A 13,914-nucleotide genomic window follows, 5' to 3' on the forward strand; every position below is an offset into this window, starting at 1 on the left:
TGTGCGTCCCGTACAAGTGGAACAATGTTTGCTGATCTATGAGCATGTTTGAGGAGAGGCTGATGAATCTGGCTTTAAACACTGAAGAAGCTTCGACTACAGAAAAAAGATGTCAAACTTTATCTTTCCAAACAAGTTTAGCTGTCGTCTTTAATTAAATTTTATTTTTCTTATTTTTTCCTGTACATGACTGGATAAGCTACTGTAAATACTTTACTCTCCATCCACTACTGTGATTTCCTGTTGGATATTCTGACACATTCAGGTCAGGTTCTGTGGCAACAGATAAATTACTCTGACATCCGATGACTTGAGGTATCAAACACCAAAAAGCATGTGACCAGCCCAAACAGAGCTTCACTACATCACACGTGCACTTTGAAGATGACGTTTCTTAGCGTGCACAACCAGTCAGCATTTTCAGCACGGTGTGAGATTTATTTCACTCAGACAATATTTATCAAGCACACGGTGACACTTTGTGCAAACTACTTCAAAACGCTGAACGGTTGTGAACACAGCTGCTTCACAGTGATTCAGGAAGCTGGAAAATAAACGTGCAGCTCTCAGTTCATGTGACAACTCACCTCTGCTGCTGCGTCTCATCTGCAGGGAGCTCCAACCAAAAGACTGAACACTACTTAAAGGTTCCAAGTGGTTAATTAGGGAGGGGGGGAGGAATTATTCTAGTTCAAGTTCAACCTAACCTGCTTAAATGTGAATTATGAATGAGTTTTAAACTACATTGTTTTTTATCATGAATCCATTCAAGGTGAATAATCATAGATTCATTCAGCTGTTTGTATGTATTTGATCAGAAGAATGATCGGACTCCCCTGCTCAGTGGTTGGGGCTGAGGGTGGGGTAGTGGCAGTGGCAGGTTTTAAACAGGTTGCCAGGTTTTGGGACAGGAGGACGTTTTCTGAACCACTGGATGAAATTGAAGCATTTGGCTCCTTCTGCTGGTCGAGATGAGAGTTAGTCAGAATCAAAGTGGTCTTTATTATTTCATCAAGCAAAGTTCACGACTTCACGAGGAATGAAAAAAACTTTACATTTTTATTTAAAGTCCTTTTTTCACAGTGCTTGACCGGCGTTTTTTTTATTATGTGTTTATTTATTTATTTATTTTGAGATGCAAAAAACTTGCAATAAAATTCCACAAAATGCCTCTTACATTTCAAATCCCACGCCATTTCAGAAATCAGTCACGTGGTGCGGCCGTCTCGCAAGGTTTCAACCACATCAACACAAACCTTGATCAATACACACTTCAAAGCCTCGACACGAAGGGACACAGTAAGAGTTGGTACTGTGTTGAGCCAATAAATAAAGAATGAGGAAATAAAGAGAAGGGATGGGACACGAAAAGGTATTGGATCAACGATGAAAAGTGAATTCAGGTAAAGGTCGGACAGGTACTATCAAGTAAACATGAAGGAGGTGTTATTAGTGTCATATGCTGCACTCGGTTTGTGATTGTGATGAATGATCTAACGATGTTTCACCTGATTTATTTATTTTATTAAAGATATTTAATTACTGATGATGGGGCATTAGGAACGAAGGAATCTCTGATTAGTTTGTCAGTGAGCACTAGGTGTCAGTGATTCAGTGAACACATCAGATCACATCAGTTGATGCTCAGCTTCTCATTTATTGTCAGACGTTGAGACATCAGCAGCTGCTCACACACAGTCGAACCTGGACTTTAGCTAAGATGGAAATGATTATGATCTCTTTAACATCATCTACTCAGACTGTGTCTGTGTCTCTCTACAGAACACATGAGAGAGAACATGTCAGATCTTCTGCTGTCTGTTTGTTCTGGACATTTACTGCACAGGACGGATCTTCATGTTGATGCTCTTCAGGGAGTAGTCATGACCCTTCCACTGGTACCAAGAGACTCCAACAGCAAAGAGAGTACCATCAGCTCCCCAGCGATAAACCCCGTTAGGGTTTGCAGTGTGACAGGCGTTGTACCAGAACGCCCCCAGGAATGATTTGGCACAGTTGTTGGGCCAAGTGTCCTGGTCTTTGTCAAAGGTGGAGAACTTAAATCCACTGTGTCCACTCAGACCGTCTCCTACAGAGACAGTTACAGAAAAACGATTTTACTTCTAGTAACACTACGACTACTGACGATACTAAAGTGATGGAACAGTTGTGATTTTCATGGTCTGGTAATATTTTACGTGTAGTATAATTGTTTCACACGTGTGTTGTTCTTTATATCAGCTAAAGAATAAAAAGATAATGATCAGGAACAGTTTTCTCGTATCTATCATTTATGTGTTTTTAAAGTTTCTGTATTCTGACAGTTTTTGTCCCTATAAAAATACTGTACAGACATTTCCGTCTGATCTCCCCTGGGTATACAGATAGGACCTGTTCCTGATAACCCACCTGCTCCTCCATCAGTGAATCCAGACACCTGCAGTTTGTATCCATCACACTCTCCACTGATGGAGAACGAGGAGTAACGAGCAAACACTTTTTTCCCATCAAAGTCCTGCATGTCGACCAGCAGCTCGAACTTTCTCTGGTTTGTCAGGTAGTAGATGTTGTCCAGACCTGAACACACACACACACACACACACACGTGCAGCCTGCAGTTTAATATTTACTGACATTGACAAGAAAAACCATGTGAAAACTGGTTTTAACAGGTTTTATATAGTCTGGTTTCAGGTCTCACCGAGCCAGTACTCTCCAGCAGGGTCACCGAACCCAAACTTGTAGTAATCCCAGGGTCTGTAGAAGTTCACTGTACCGTCCATCCTCCTCTGGAACACCTGGGGACAGGTTGTTGTTTCCAGACAACAAGGTGATGATTTATTGTGACAGTTCAACAGGAAGTGTTCTTACTGATGTTCAGTTCAAATACTCACCGTCCATCCTCCTCCTGATGAGTCCATGTCACAGTACACCTACACACACACAGATATTTGTTATTAAACCAGATCTCAGAAATTATTTTACTCTTTGGACTTTGTTACCCTTTTTTCAGTGAGTGTTTTCCTGCCTTCAAGCAGTGGTTTTTGTTTGTACTTTGATTTCTGATTTGTTACTTTGTAACAGCGGGTGGGAGGGATTGTCCAGGATTGATAGGAGTTTGGACAGCATCCTCCTCATAAAACATCATCTGCATGTTGAAGGACCTGAGTCTCCTCAGAAAGTTCATCAGGCTCTGAGCCTATTTGAGGCTCGGAGCTGGATGACCAAGCCTCCCTGTTGTTATGTTGAAGGCTTTGTTCCAGTTTCCTCCTGTCTCCTTCCCCTCTCTGATCCTGACAGGCAGCAGTCTCTGGACCCTCTTTGCTGCCTCCCTGTCTCCTGACCTGAATGCCCTCTTTGCCTGCAAAAAAACTTTCAGACAGGATGAAGTTTACCTGGACAGCTGACCTTTCTCCAAGAGGATAGATAGTGTACACTCCACTGGATGAGCTCTTGTCTTGTTTATGGATGTCACTGCAGTCCACTGGTTTGGGGACATTTTGGCAGCAGGTGAACACTGGAACTACGATGAGGATGATGACTAATATCTGGAACAGAATAATTTTTCTAATGATAACATGGAGAACAGCACAAGTGGGACCAGGACACCACACTTAGGGAGGGATGCTTTTAGATTTGGTTTCCAAATTTACAGGAGTCACATTTGATTTTACAAACTTACCTTCATAGTCAGATTTCTACCAAACTGAGATAATCAAATTCCTGATGGGAGTCTGTGTGAACACAGGAGAAACAACAAAATTAAAAGAAATGTAACGTAAAACATTTGGTGGTCGTCTCTAAAAGTACAGTAAGACTATTCTTAGCTGTTCACAGAACACATTTGGGTTCAACATCAAAAGATCAAAAGAGACAAAAGACAAAAAGATCTAATCGTTCCAAATTTCAGCTTTACATGATGGTATTTACACCTGATATGTTAAACGTAGAACAAGGCACTTTTTGTTTTTCACAGTTTTTACTGTGTACAAGCTCTGGCTAATGTCTGCTGGTTGGATGCTCACCTGTGTGAACTCACCTGTTGGAGACTTTGTCTTCACCTTCAGAGGAAACAGAGACAAACTCACAGCTTCTTATATCTAGAGACACGGACACGTCACAGCAGGTGGAACACTCAGAAACACACATTCAATGAAGCACGATCACACTTCCAGAGAACTACTTCCAAAGAAGTATCATAAAAAATAAAACAGACTCTTTATAACCATCATCCTATTTATTGACCCAATGATGGTCTGTCTTTCCTCAGGTAGATCCTGTCTGTGTTCCTGTTCAAACAAAGCTGGTTCATTTCACTAGAACAACACATGGAATTTTATTAATTTATTATTTTTAAAGACATGCTGTTGAGAAACATCAGCTACATTTTATGAGGGAACAATCTGTCTTATTAACCCAGTTTGTATGTCTGGATCTGAGGCTTGTAGCCCTGGTAGCATCTTGGTCGTAAGTTTAGTTCACCAACATGATCCAGAACGTTTGTCCAGTGGTCAGTAATGAATAAAATATTCTAAATAAATCACAATAATAAAGTTTCTGACTGCCCAATGACTGAGTGAGGAAGAAATGTGAACGTGGACGTCACCACTGAGAAGCAGCAAACACAGATTAAAGTGTTGCTGTCAGGAATAACCTAAAAGACTAATGACATTCAAAATTAGTCTCAGTCTTGTCCAATAGGTCCTGTTGTGTTGCTGCAGGTGCTTTGGACAATTTGTCCAACATCTGTGTGAATCCCAGGTCACTCTATAAACTCTCATCATATCGAAAAAAGATTACTGCTTGACATGTGAGCTAAAAGCTGATTAGCTTGAACTGTCCCAATACCTGCACAGGAGGAGAACAGGAGACCAGAGATAATGGTTGATAATTATTCAGTGACTCTGGATCCTGGTGAGATTTTGTTCAGCTGAAGTTTTACCACAGCCGCTTTACAGCTGGTGGGACAGCACCAAATAAAGGGGGTGAATTACCTCTGTTCAGGATGGTGGGTCCCAGAGACGTAGTCTTTGTTCTTTTGGAAGCAGTTAAACCAGAAACACTCTTGGTTCTGGTCTGTTCCATTAAACACGAAATGGTTTAAATAATAACTTTCACTGTAAGTACGTTGTTGGACGGAGCAAACTTATAACCCAGCACAGGTTCACATCATTGTCAATAAAGAGATTCACATTCAGATTTAAGCCATATAAAGAAGGTGAATATTAATGTCAGCCATAATAAAATCACAGTGAGTTACCAGATCTGTGTCTTCCCCTTTTACTGGACGTTCAACAGTCTCTGAAACTGGATTGTGTACAGTGATGCTAAAGAAGGAGGATGTGAATATTTGAAAGTCAATGTAAGAAACATATTGAACTCTGAGTAATGTCACATGATAAAGTCCTAAACTCAGTTTGAACAGGAACAGATGTTGGAGAGAAAGACAAACACTGGTATCAGTGCTCATCAGTCAACAGCTGATAAGTAGGTGTGTTTCTACAGTTTGCTGATCCCTCTAGTACATGAAGAATTGATGATGTTAGTAGTATCACCACTAACTGCTTTCTGCAAAAGGACTTGTAGAAGTGGGTTCTTCCTGTTGATATTTAGCACCTGTTACATTTGCTGTCCTGGTGATGTAACTGGTTCAAACTAAGTGTAAAGGAGGAAGCAGTTTACAGCCAGATTGAGTGACCTCCCCTTTAAACAGAGGAGGTGGTCTCAGCCAATTAATTTTATTTGTATTATACCAAATCCCAACAAAAGTCGTCTCAATGCACAGTGTTTAAGGTTTAAGACTTTAGAGGATACAACTGTAAACAGAATTACATAGAAAACCCAACAACCCTACTGAGCAGCACCAGGAGATAGTGGAGAGTACAAACTCCCTCTAGAGGAAGAAACCTCCAGCAGAACAAGGATCAGGGTGGGCGGCCATCTGCCTCGACCGGTTGGGGTGAGTGATGAGAGAAGAGAGAGAAAAGAACAGCAGGCAACAGAAACACTGGACAGGTTGGTAGGACCATTAACTGGACTCTGGACATATAAAAAAAAAAAAACAAACAGGCTCTCTTATGAGAGTTTTTATTATTTGTATTGAAGACGACGTCGTGCAGCACATGAAGCTGCATGTTATCAGGTCACAGAATCAGACAGGTGTGCAGCTGTCTTAGTGTAAACGGGTCAGTTACATTCAGGACTGGATGTTAAATGTTTTCACTGGTTTTAGCTGATCATGTTTTTATTATCAGTGATGATTAGAAATTACTTGAAGAGGATCTATCATGTCAGACTGACCGTATTCCATGTCAAATTAAAAGAAAGAAAAAGAATAACGTGTTCAGAGAGTGGGGAAGTGACAGGTTGAAGAAACACACGAGAACCAGACTGTGTTGGTTTATTAAAGCACAGCTGATCTGGATCAGTCCTCACAGGAAGTATCGCGCGGGGTCGCTCTTGTCGCACATCTGGACGTGGATGTGTGATGTGATTCCTGGGTAAACTCTCTGCATGGGCAGCATGGTACCAATCCTCTGGCCCTTCCTCACGGTTCCGGACGTTCGGTCCGGAAGCACGTAGAACAGCTTGAAGCACAGACCTGCAGGTGACAGGACGAAACCACATCAGCAAATCCACCACTCACCCAGAAACACCAGGAGAGAGTTCACAGCACCGACCCACCCTCTCCGCTCAGGTTGATGCCGTTGTTGATGGTGGTCTTGTTGGGGTCGGTGTACACCTTCACGTTTCCGTTGAGCGTCACATCAAACGGAGCGTAGACGGTGGATCCATCACTGCACACGATGTCCAGACCTTGGTGCTGCCTGGTTCCCCTGAAAGAACAGCCAGATGTTAGCAGCTGAAGAGTTCTGCACTAACGATCTGATGGTCTAACATCCTGCGGCCGTGTTACCGTCCAGCTCCATAGTGTCCCTGTCCCCAGCTGTCCGACGTCCTCCTGCTGTTGGTGGGGTTTCCTTTGCAGAGCTGACCGAACTTAACGGCGTCACACACACACAGCACAGCTGGAAACACACACACACAGACTCAACAACCACAGCACTGACGTCTGTTACGAACAGACTAACGGGACGAACGAGTAAGAACTATAATAGATATTTATTAACAAAAAGGGCAGGGGACACAAGGAACTAACAAATACCAACAAAGCATAATCTGACATAAAGTAGCAACTAAAAACCTACGCACTAACGCGTCAAAAACCAACTGATAAACTAAACGTACAAAGTAACAAACAAAAATCACTGCACAAGGCAGGAGAACATAAACAGACGGACAAACCAACAGTACAAAGTATAAACTCAAACACACTGCAAAAGGCAGACCAAACAATGCTAACTTACTAACAAACCGGACCAACAAACGAACACACGAACCGACCAGAGAGGTGGATGATACGGGGCATGAAAGACACGACAATGAACATCAAAAATGAACATGAGCAAACAAAACGAACTAACCAGCGATGAGTGAGTGTCAATGAGCATGAATGAAGCAGAGGTGAGTGATGTGTGAAAGTCAATGTGACAAACCAGCACCGAACTGAGGACTGAGGGGTGCTTTTAAAATGGAGGGAGTAACAGGTGCATTGAATGAGTCAATTAGTCCAGCAGTGAGTGGAGGGCGGAAAGTGGAGGAAGTCCATATATGGTGTGAGACAGGAGGGTGAGACCAGAAGAAAACAAAACCAAAGCCGCAGACAGGGGCAGAGGGAGGAACTGTAACAGACGTCTACTAATGACACATGTCAGCATTAAGCTGGAGAGTCAGTGATCAGAGAGTCAAATGTCGTCAGAACCAGTTCAACATTCTCAGACAGAGATCAGTCACTCAGCAGCGGTTACTCAGTTTCTTACCCAGTAAAACCACGACGACGTGTCTCATCTTCAGATGTGAAACTTCAGGTGAAATTTGTCAAACTGCTGCTTCGGCTTCAGTCAATCTCTCACAGCTTCACCTTTTATATCTACAGAGACACGAACACGTCACAGCAGGTGGAACATTCAGAGCTCTTACATGAAATAGCGTGTATTTATCTGAAAACAGATAATAGAGTAGTAATAATGAGGATGACTTAACCATCACCTGAGTTACTGACTGATCCACCAGATCCCCTCAGGTTCTGTCTTTCCCCAGGTTGTTCCTGCTCAAACACAGTTATTTAATTTTACTAGAATATTAAACTGAAATTCAACAACTTTGTTTAATCTCATTTACACTTTCTTATCTTGACTCAAACAGCCAGAGGAACAACTTGGGGCTTATGTTCCATCTGATCCAAACAGGCCAATCAGGTTCTGACAGTAACTCTCACAGAGAGCAGCTCCCAGACGAGGAACCTGTGTTGGAGAAGCAAACGTTTCCACATCTACAAGGATCTGTCTGTAGAAAAGACAGGTCTAACAGACAGAGAAGACCTGTATCTCTTTCTGCATTCGGACCAGTCTTGGAGAACCGGTTTTAGTCCTGTTGCTTAGTCCATATTTCTTCATCATCATCTGGTTGCACTACATTTCATTCAGAATGAACACGACAGTGAATCTTTGTTGGTGAAAACTTTCACATTCAAATGAATAATTTGATCCAGTGTTAGAACCGAAACCTGTTAGAGATTCAATTCAATTCAATTCAATTCAATTTTATTTGTATAGCGCCAATTTACAACAGAAGTTATCTCAAGGCACTTTACAGTGTAAGGTTTAAGACCTTACAGAAAATATTTATACAAAAAATTATAGAGAAAACCCAACAATCCCATTTGAGCAAGCTTTAGGCAACAGTGGAGAGGAAAAACTCCCTTTAGAGGAAGAAACCTCCAGCAGAACCAGGCTCATAGTGGGCGGCCATCTGCCTTGACCGGTTGGGGTGAGTGGAAAGAGAAGAGAGAAAAGAACAGCAGGCAATAAGACAACAACAAGCATCAAGATCCAGTAGGTTCAGGATCAGAAAAACTAACTGTTGAGTTATTAACAGTTGGAACAGGAAGAACAACAGGTGTTCAGGAGGGAAACACTGAGATCTTATTAACTCTCAGAGCCAAGCTGCCCGTTTATATTCAGTCATGTTCATTTCTGAAGTGTTAGATCATGAGAAGCAGACAAATCGATTCTTCTGTATTGAAGATCAGAGTCAGTGACGTGACATAAAGCCTCATGTCTCAGTCATCCAGCCCGTTTCTGTGTCCTCTGAGGAGAAGGTGGTCCTCATTGACAAAGTCTCCAGACACTCTTCTTCAATGCTGCAGCAAGATTTAGAAATTTCACACAAAAGTTAAAGAATCATTCATAAATTGAAATGTGACCAAAGAGCGGTTCTCAAATTTCAGTGGCCACAGACAATCAGTCAGATTATTATCAGCTGTGATAATCTGCTGCATGTTTTACTGCTCATCTTCATACTGATGCTCTTCAGGGAGTAGCCACCACCCACTCCACCCCAACAGCAAAGATTAGTGCTGGGCCATTAGCGTGGTGTTTTTCTAAAGAACTGAACCAAGGTATCGTCCAGGTTTGTCCTGCAGAATGGTTTGAAGCAGGAGGATCATTACAACCGATTGGACCTTCAGCCTCTACCGTGTAGCAGCTTTGTAGTGTTTTAATTTAAGGATTGAATCATTAGCTTTAACTGAAGTCTTTTACTCGTGCTGCTCTATTGGTAATGTCACAGTCATGACTGAATCCATCTCACATCCATCATTTCACCTGCCCTCAACATTCGTTTCATTTCAGGTCTCACGGAGCCAGTACTCTCCAGCAGGGTCACTGAACCCAAGCTTGTATTTAACAAACCAATGGCAGAAAATGATAAATAGTGTGAAAGCTACAGATTAAAAAAGTACTGCTAATCTGTTTTCTCACATTTTAACATAGTCTTATGTTTTTCCAATGTGTCGAACCTAGCAGCTGACTTCTATATTGAAGAAATATTGTCCATGGCTCTTCTGACTCTAACCCGTGTATATACAAGAGAACAGCTTCTGAATAGCCGTCCTCTGAAGGGACCACTATGGGTTAAACATTTGGAGACATTTGGACACCTCGTAACCGAGACAGGCTTTGAACCAGGAACCAGGGACTCATCCCAGGCTGATACTCTACCCACTGAGCCACAGGCTGCTAGTGAAACGCTGAGTCGTGTGGTCTATGTGACGTGATGAGACCTCAACTAGGACAGCAGGACGAAAAGTGTTCAGCAAGTGATCCAACAACTAAGATGACTCTCTTCAAGTCCAACAGCAGTAAGGAACAAAAGCAAGAGGACAGTGTTTAAGTCTAAGGCAGAGGACAGCACAGATACATGTTTCAAGAGGAAGAAGCAAAACAAAGGCCAAAACAAGTCTAAAGGGGAGCTGCAGGTCTATCACCAATGAATACCAGGCAGGCAATCAAGTCATTGTCAAAGCAGGACACTGCAGACAGACCTTTACACAGCTACATTCGGCCCTGCAGCCTTCCCAGCAAAATCCATTGCTGATAAAAAACTCATGAACCAGTGAACCGTGTGTCACCTTTTGTTTGTCAGCAGGTGTTTTACTTTATTTCAGATTGAACATGTTGTCATGTGTTGTACCTTTGTAATGTTATAGATGTGACATAACACTTTGACCTCGACTTGTATGAACTGGTAAAATACTACAAGACCACAAGAACACATGTCCCCAGATTCTTCATTACTGAAGAACTTTATTCTACAGGCTGCAACGTAAGCAGGATCTACAATCTACTTCTCTTTGATATTAATGGCGTATATGTACAGTACGTATCTATGGAGAGAATAACTTAGCTGACAGACACTCGACTGTTGTTCTCTGCAGAAAGCATCTTTACAGACTCAGGTGTCTCTGAAAACAATGGGTTTTCTTGTAGTTCCTCTCTGTGGTGGATGTTAAACTTCTATCAATAGGACAAAAAGTATTTATTCACAGTGAACAATGAAAACCAAGAACAAAGCAAGTACGGTAAGTGAAGGTTTATCAGGAGCAGGAAGGAAACTTCAAGTGAAGTCAGGAAAACCTCCTTCTCACTACGTGGAAGATCGTATTACTACTTCAGCAGGCAGAAAGGAACGATGGAAGACACACAGGAAAGTATTTGTACTGAAAAGTAGGACTCTCAGGTAGGTACCAGAATATTCTGGCGTTCTCAGAAATCACGCTTGCTTTCAGGAGATGGAATTTTAGTATTTTAGTTTGTGGGATTATTAATAAGTCACCGTTTCATTTAGCAAACAGTTTGTTCTTCAGATGTGTTCAGACGTGGGGAACAGTGGCTCACTCAATTGCAGCATTAGGACATTATAAGTATATTTATTTAAATGACTGAGGCCAGAACAGGAGCATAACATTAGCACCTAATGTAGATGGAAACACCTCCTCCTCAGGGCTGATCAGTCTGGAAACATTTACCCAGAGACACGTTCAAATTACAATAAGACATGCTGCACAAGAAGCAGGTAAACGATGGGACAGAGGTTCTGATTGCTTCATTTCTAGGATTATACTGAAACAAATACAGGAATTATCATCTGATCAGACTGTTTCATTCTACAGATTCTGGGAGATTATAGGATAGATGAGAGAGAAAGAGGAAAAATCAACATCAGATCTTCTGTTGTCTGTTTGTCCTGGACATTTACTGCACAGGACGGATCTTCATGCTGATGCTCTTCAGGGAGTAGTCATGACCCTTCCACTGGTACCACTCCACTCCAACAGCATACAGAGTACCATCAGCCCCCCAACGATAAACGCCGTTGGGGTTCGTAGCGAAACAACTTATGTACCAGAACGCCCCCAGGTGTAATCTGGCACAGTTGACTTGTGCTGAATCTTGGTCTTTGTCAAAGGTGGAGAACTTCTGTCCACTGTGTCCACTCAGACTGTCTCCTACAGAAACACAAATGTTTAATCACAACATTAATGATACTACTACAACTTTACTACAAGTAGAACTACTGGCTACTTTACAAACACTCCATAGTTTCCATTAACCAGTGAAACTGAAATTGTCTCTGAGGATGAGGGCGCATTCAACACTGGGTTTGAATCAAAGCTGTTTATTTTATTTCTGTAGGTATGTGGTTGTGTTTGTAGAGTAACAACAGACAGAATATGTTCTTTCCCTTCAGCCAGGACTTAAACGTCTGCTGATAACCCATCTGCTCCTCCATCAGTGAATCCAGACACATTCAGTTTGAATCCATCACACTCTCCACTGATGGAGAACGAGGAGTAACGAGCAAACACTTTTTTCCCATCAAAGTCCTGCATGTCGACCAGCAGCTCGTACTTTCTCTGGTTTGTCAAGTAGTAGATTTTGTCCAGACCTGAACACACACAAAGATGTAGAAAGTGCAGTTATTTGTTTTTGACTCCAAGAATATAGAACACATATATTTTAATGTCCTGTTTGTGGTTTTTCACAACAGAATTTATTTTAAACACAGTGAATTTCATGTAGTAACAAGTCAGTCTGGTTTCAGGTCTCACCGAGCCAGTACTCTCCAGCAGGGTCACCGAACCCAAACTTGTAGTAATCCCAGGGTCTGTAGAAGTTCACTGTACCGTCCATCCTCCTCTGGAACACCTGGGGACAGGTTGTTGTTTCCAGACAACAAGGTGATGATTTATTGTGAAAGTCCAACAGGAAGTGTTCTTACTGATGTTCAGTTCAAATACTCACCGTCCATCCTCCTCCTGATGAGTCCATGTCACAGTACACCTACACACACACACATTTATTAGTTAGGATCTAAAACCACATCCACTACTACAAACTACTTGTTAGTGTGATTCTGTCAGAATCCGTCCTCGTTTGTCTCATCTTTACACCGTGTTCTTCTTCTGGACATTAACCTGCCTCCCAGACAGGACGGAGTTTACCTGGACAGCTGACCTTTCTCCAAGAGGATAGATGGTGTACACTCCACTGGGTGAGCTGTTGTCTCGTTGACGGATGTCGCTGCAGTCCACTGGTCTGTAGAGCTCTGAGCAGCTGGTCAACAGTGGAGCCAGCAGGAGGAAGAGGACTGGTACCGTCTGGGACAGAGGAGGTTTTCTAGTTGTACAGAGTAACTCAAATATGGTACCACAATCAGGTTAACCCACACACAGCTGTAACCCACAGGTTACAGCTGTGTGTGGGTTAACCTGATCCTTAGAGAGCTTGCAAATCATCACCAGTCCCAGTCCCAGCTTACAGGACAGCAACACTAAGCTTCCCCTTCAGGCCTCTTAAGGCCAGCGAAGCTCAGGATAATTCACATCTGGGGGACAGGACTGATGTTCTCTGCAGAATTGACCTTTCCAGGCTTATATTTCAGTCAAACTCACCTTCATGGTCAAACTTCTGTTGGAATCAGAAGATCAAAGTGCTGATGTGGGTCTGTCTGAACTCTCTGACAAGATCTTGAAGGAACAGTAAGAAAAAAAAAAAGAGTCACAGGAAGCAGATGAGAAAATAAATTCAAAACATGACTGATCGATATTTGGTGCTCAGGCAGGAAGTGTCCCTGGACCAGATGTTAAACCCCAAACTCCTGATGCCTTGAATATAGCTGCCTCTCAGGTATATCCAGTCAAGTCTAGTCACCTGTTGGATGGTGGACACCTTCATGAAGCACTCAGCCCCTAATCAGGCACAAACCAAAAGGAGTCCCTAGAGCGGCCTGCTGTTTGAGATTGAATTGGACCGGTTCATCCATCATCCATCTATTTTCCTCATAAGGGTCATGGCAGTGCTAGAGCCTATCTCAGCTGTCACTGGGCAAGAGGCGGGGTACACCTGGACAGGTAGCCAGTCTACCACAGGGCTCACATACAGAGTCAAACAATCATTCGCGCCAGAATGTTCACAGATCTAAAAGTGTTCAACTGGCATAAGAGAGAAAAGC

At 42.4% G+C, this 13,914-nt stretch overlaps 3 protein-coding genes across 3 annotated transcripts; all 3 read right to left on the minus strand.

The window, feature by feature from the left end:
• Positions 1 to 1,644: 1,644 nt before the first annotated feature.
• Positions 1,645 to 5,085, minus strand: LOC113156682 (microfibril-associated glycoprotein 4-like). Its single transcript, XM_026351927.1, has 7 exons — positions 4,995 to 5,085; positions 4,040 to 4,100; positions 3,396 to 3,567; positions 2,895 to 2,933; positions 2,702 to 2,798; positions 2,410 to 2,577; positions 1,645 to 2,089 (listed from the first exon to the last, which is right to left on the minus strand). Exons 1-7 carry the CDS (start codon positions 5,083 to 5,085, stop codon positions 1,836 to 1,838), a joined length of 882 nt encoding a protein of 293 aa, XP_026207712.1. The 3' UTR covers positions 1,645 to 1,835.
• A 1,013-nt stretch (positions 5,086 to 6,098) lies between these two features.
• lect2l (leukocyte cell-derived chemotaxin 2 like) lies at positions 6,099 to 7,934 on the minus strand. Its single transcript, XM_026350723.1, has 4 exons — positions 7,881 to 7,934; positions 6,917 to 7,028; positions 6,685 to 6,836; positions 6,099 to 6,601 (listed from the first exon to the last, which is right to left on the minus strand). The coding sequence occupies exons 1-4, from the start codon at positions 7,906 to 7,908 to the stop codon at positions 6,432 to 6,434; spliced, it is 462 nt and encodes a 153-aa protein (XP_026206508.1). The 5' UTR covers positions 7,909 to 7,934; the 3' UTR covers positions 6,099 to 6,431.
• Positions 7,935 to 9,174: 1,240 nt separating this feature from the next.
• Positions 9,175 to 13,360, minus strand: LOC113156683 (microfibril-associated glycoprotein 4-like). The gene is made up of 7 exons (XM_026351928.1): positions 13,355 to 13,360; positions 12,905 to 13,060; positions 12,705 to 12,743; positions 12,512 to 12,608; positions 12,238 to 12,348; positions 11,659 to 11,908; positions 9,175 to 9,262 (listed from the first exon to the last, which is right to left on the minus strand). Exons 1-7 carry the CDS (start codon positions 13,358 to 13,360, stop codon positions 9,175 to 9,177), a joined length of 747 nt encoding a protein of 248 aa, XP_026207713.1.
• Positions 13,361 to 13,914: the final 554 nt, after the last annotated feature.

The sequence above is a fragment of the Anabas testudineus genome, chromosome 19 (assembly GCF_900324465.2).
Source record: "Anabas testudineus chromosome 19, fAnaTes1.2, whole genome shotgun sequence".
NCBI lineage: Eukaryota > Metazoa > Chordata > Actinopteri > Anabantiformes > Anabantidae > Anabas > Anabas testudineus.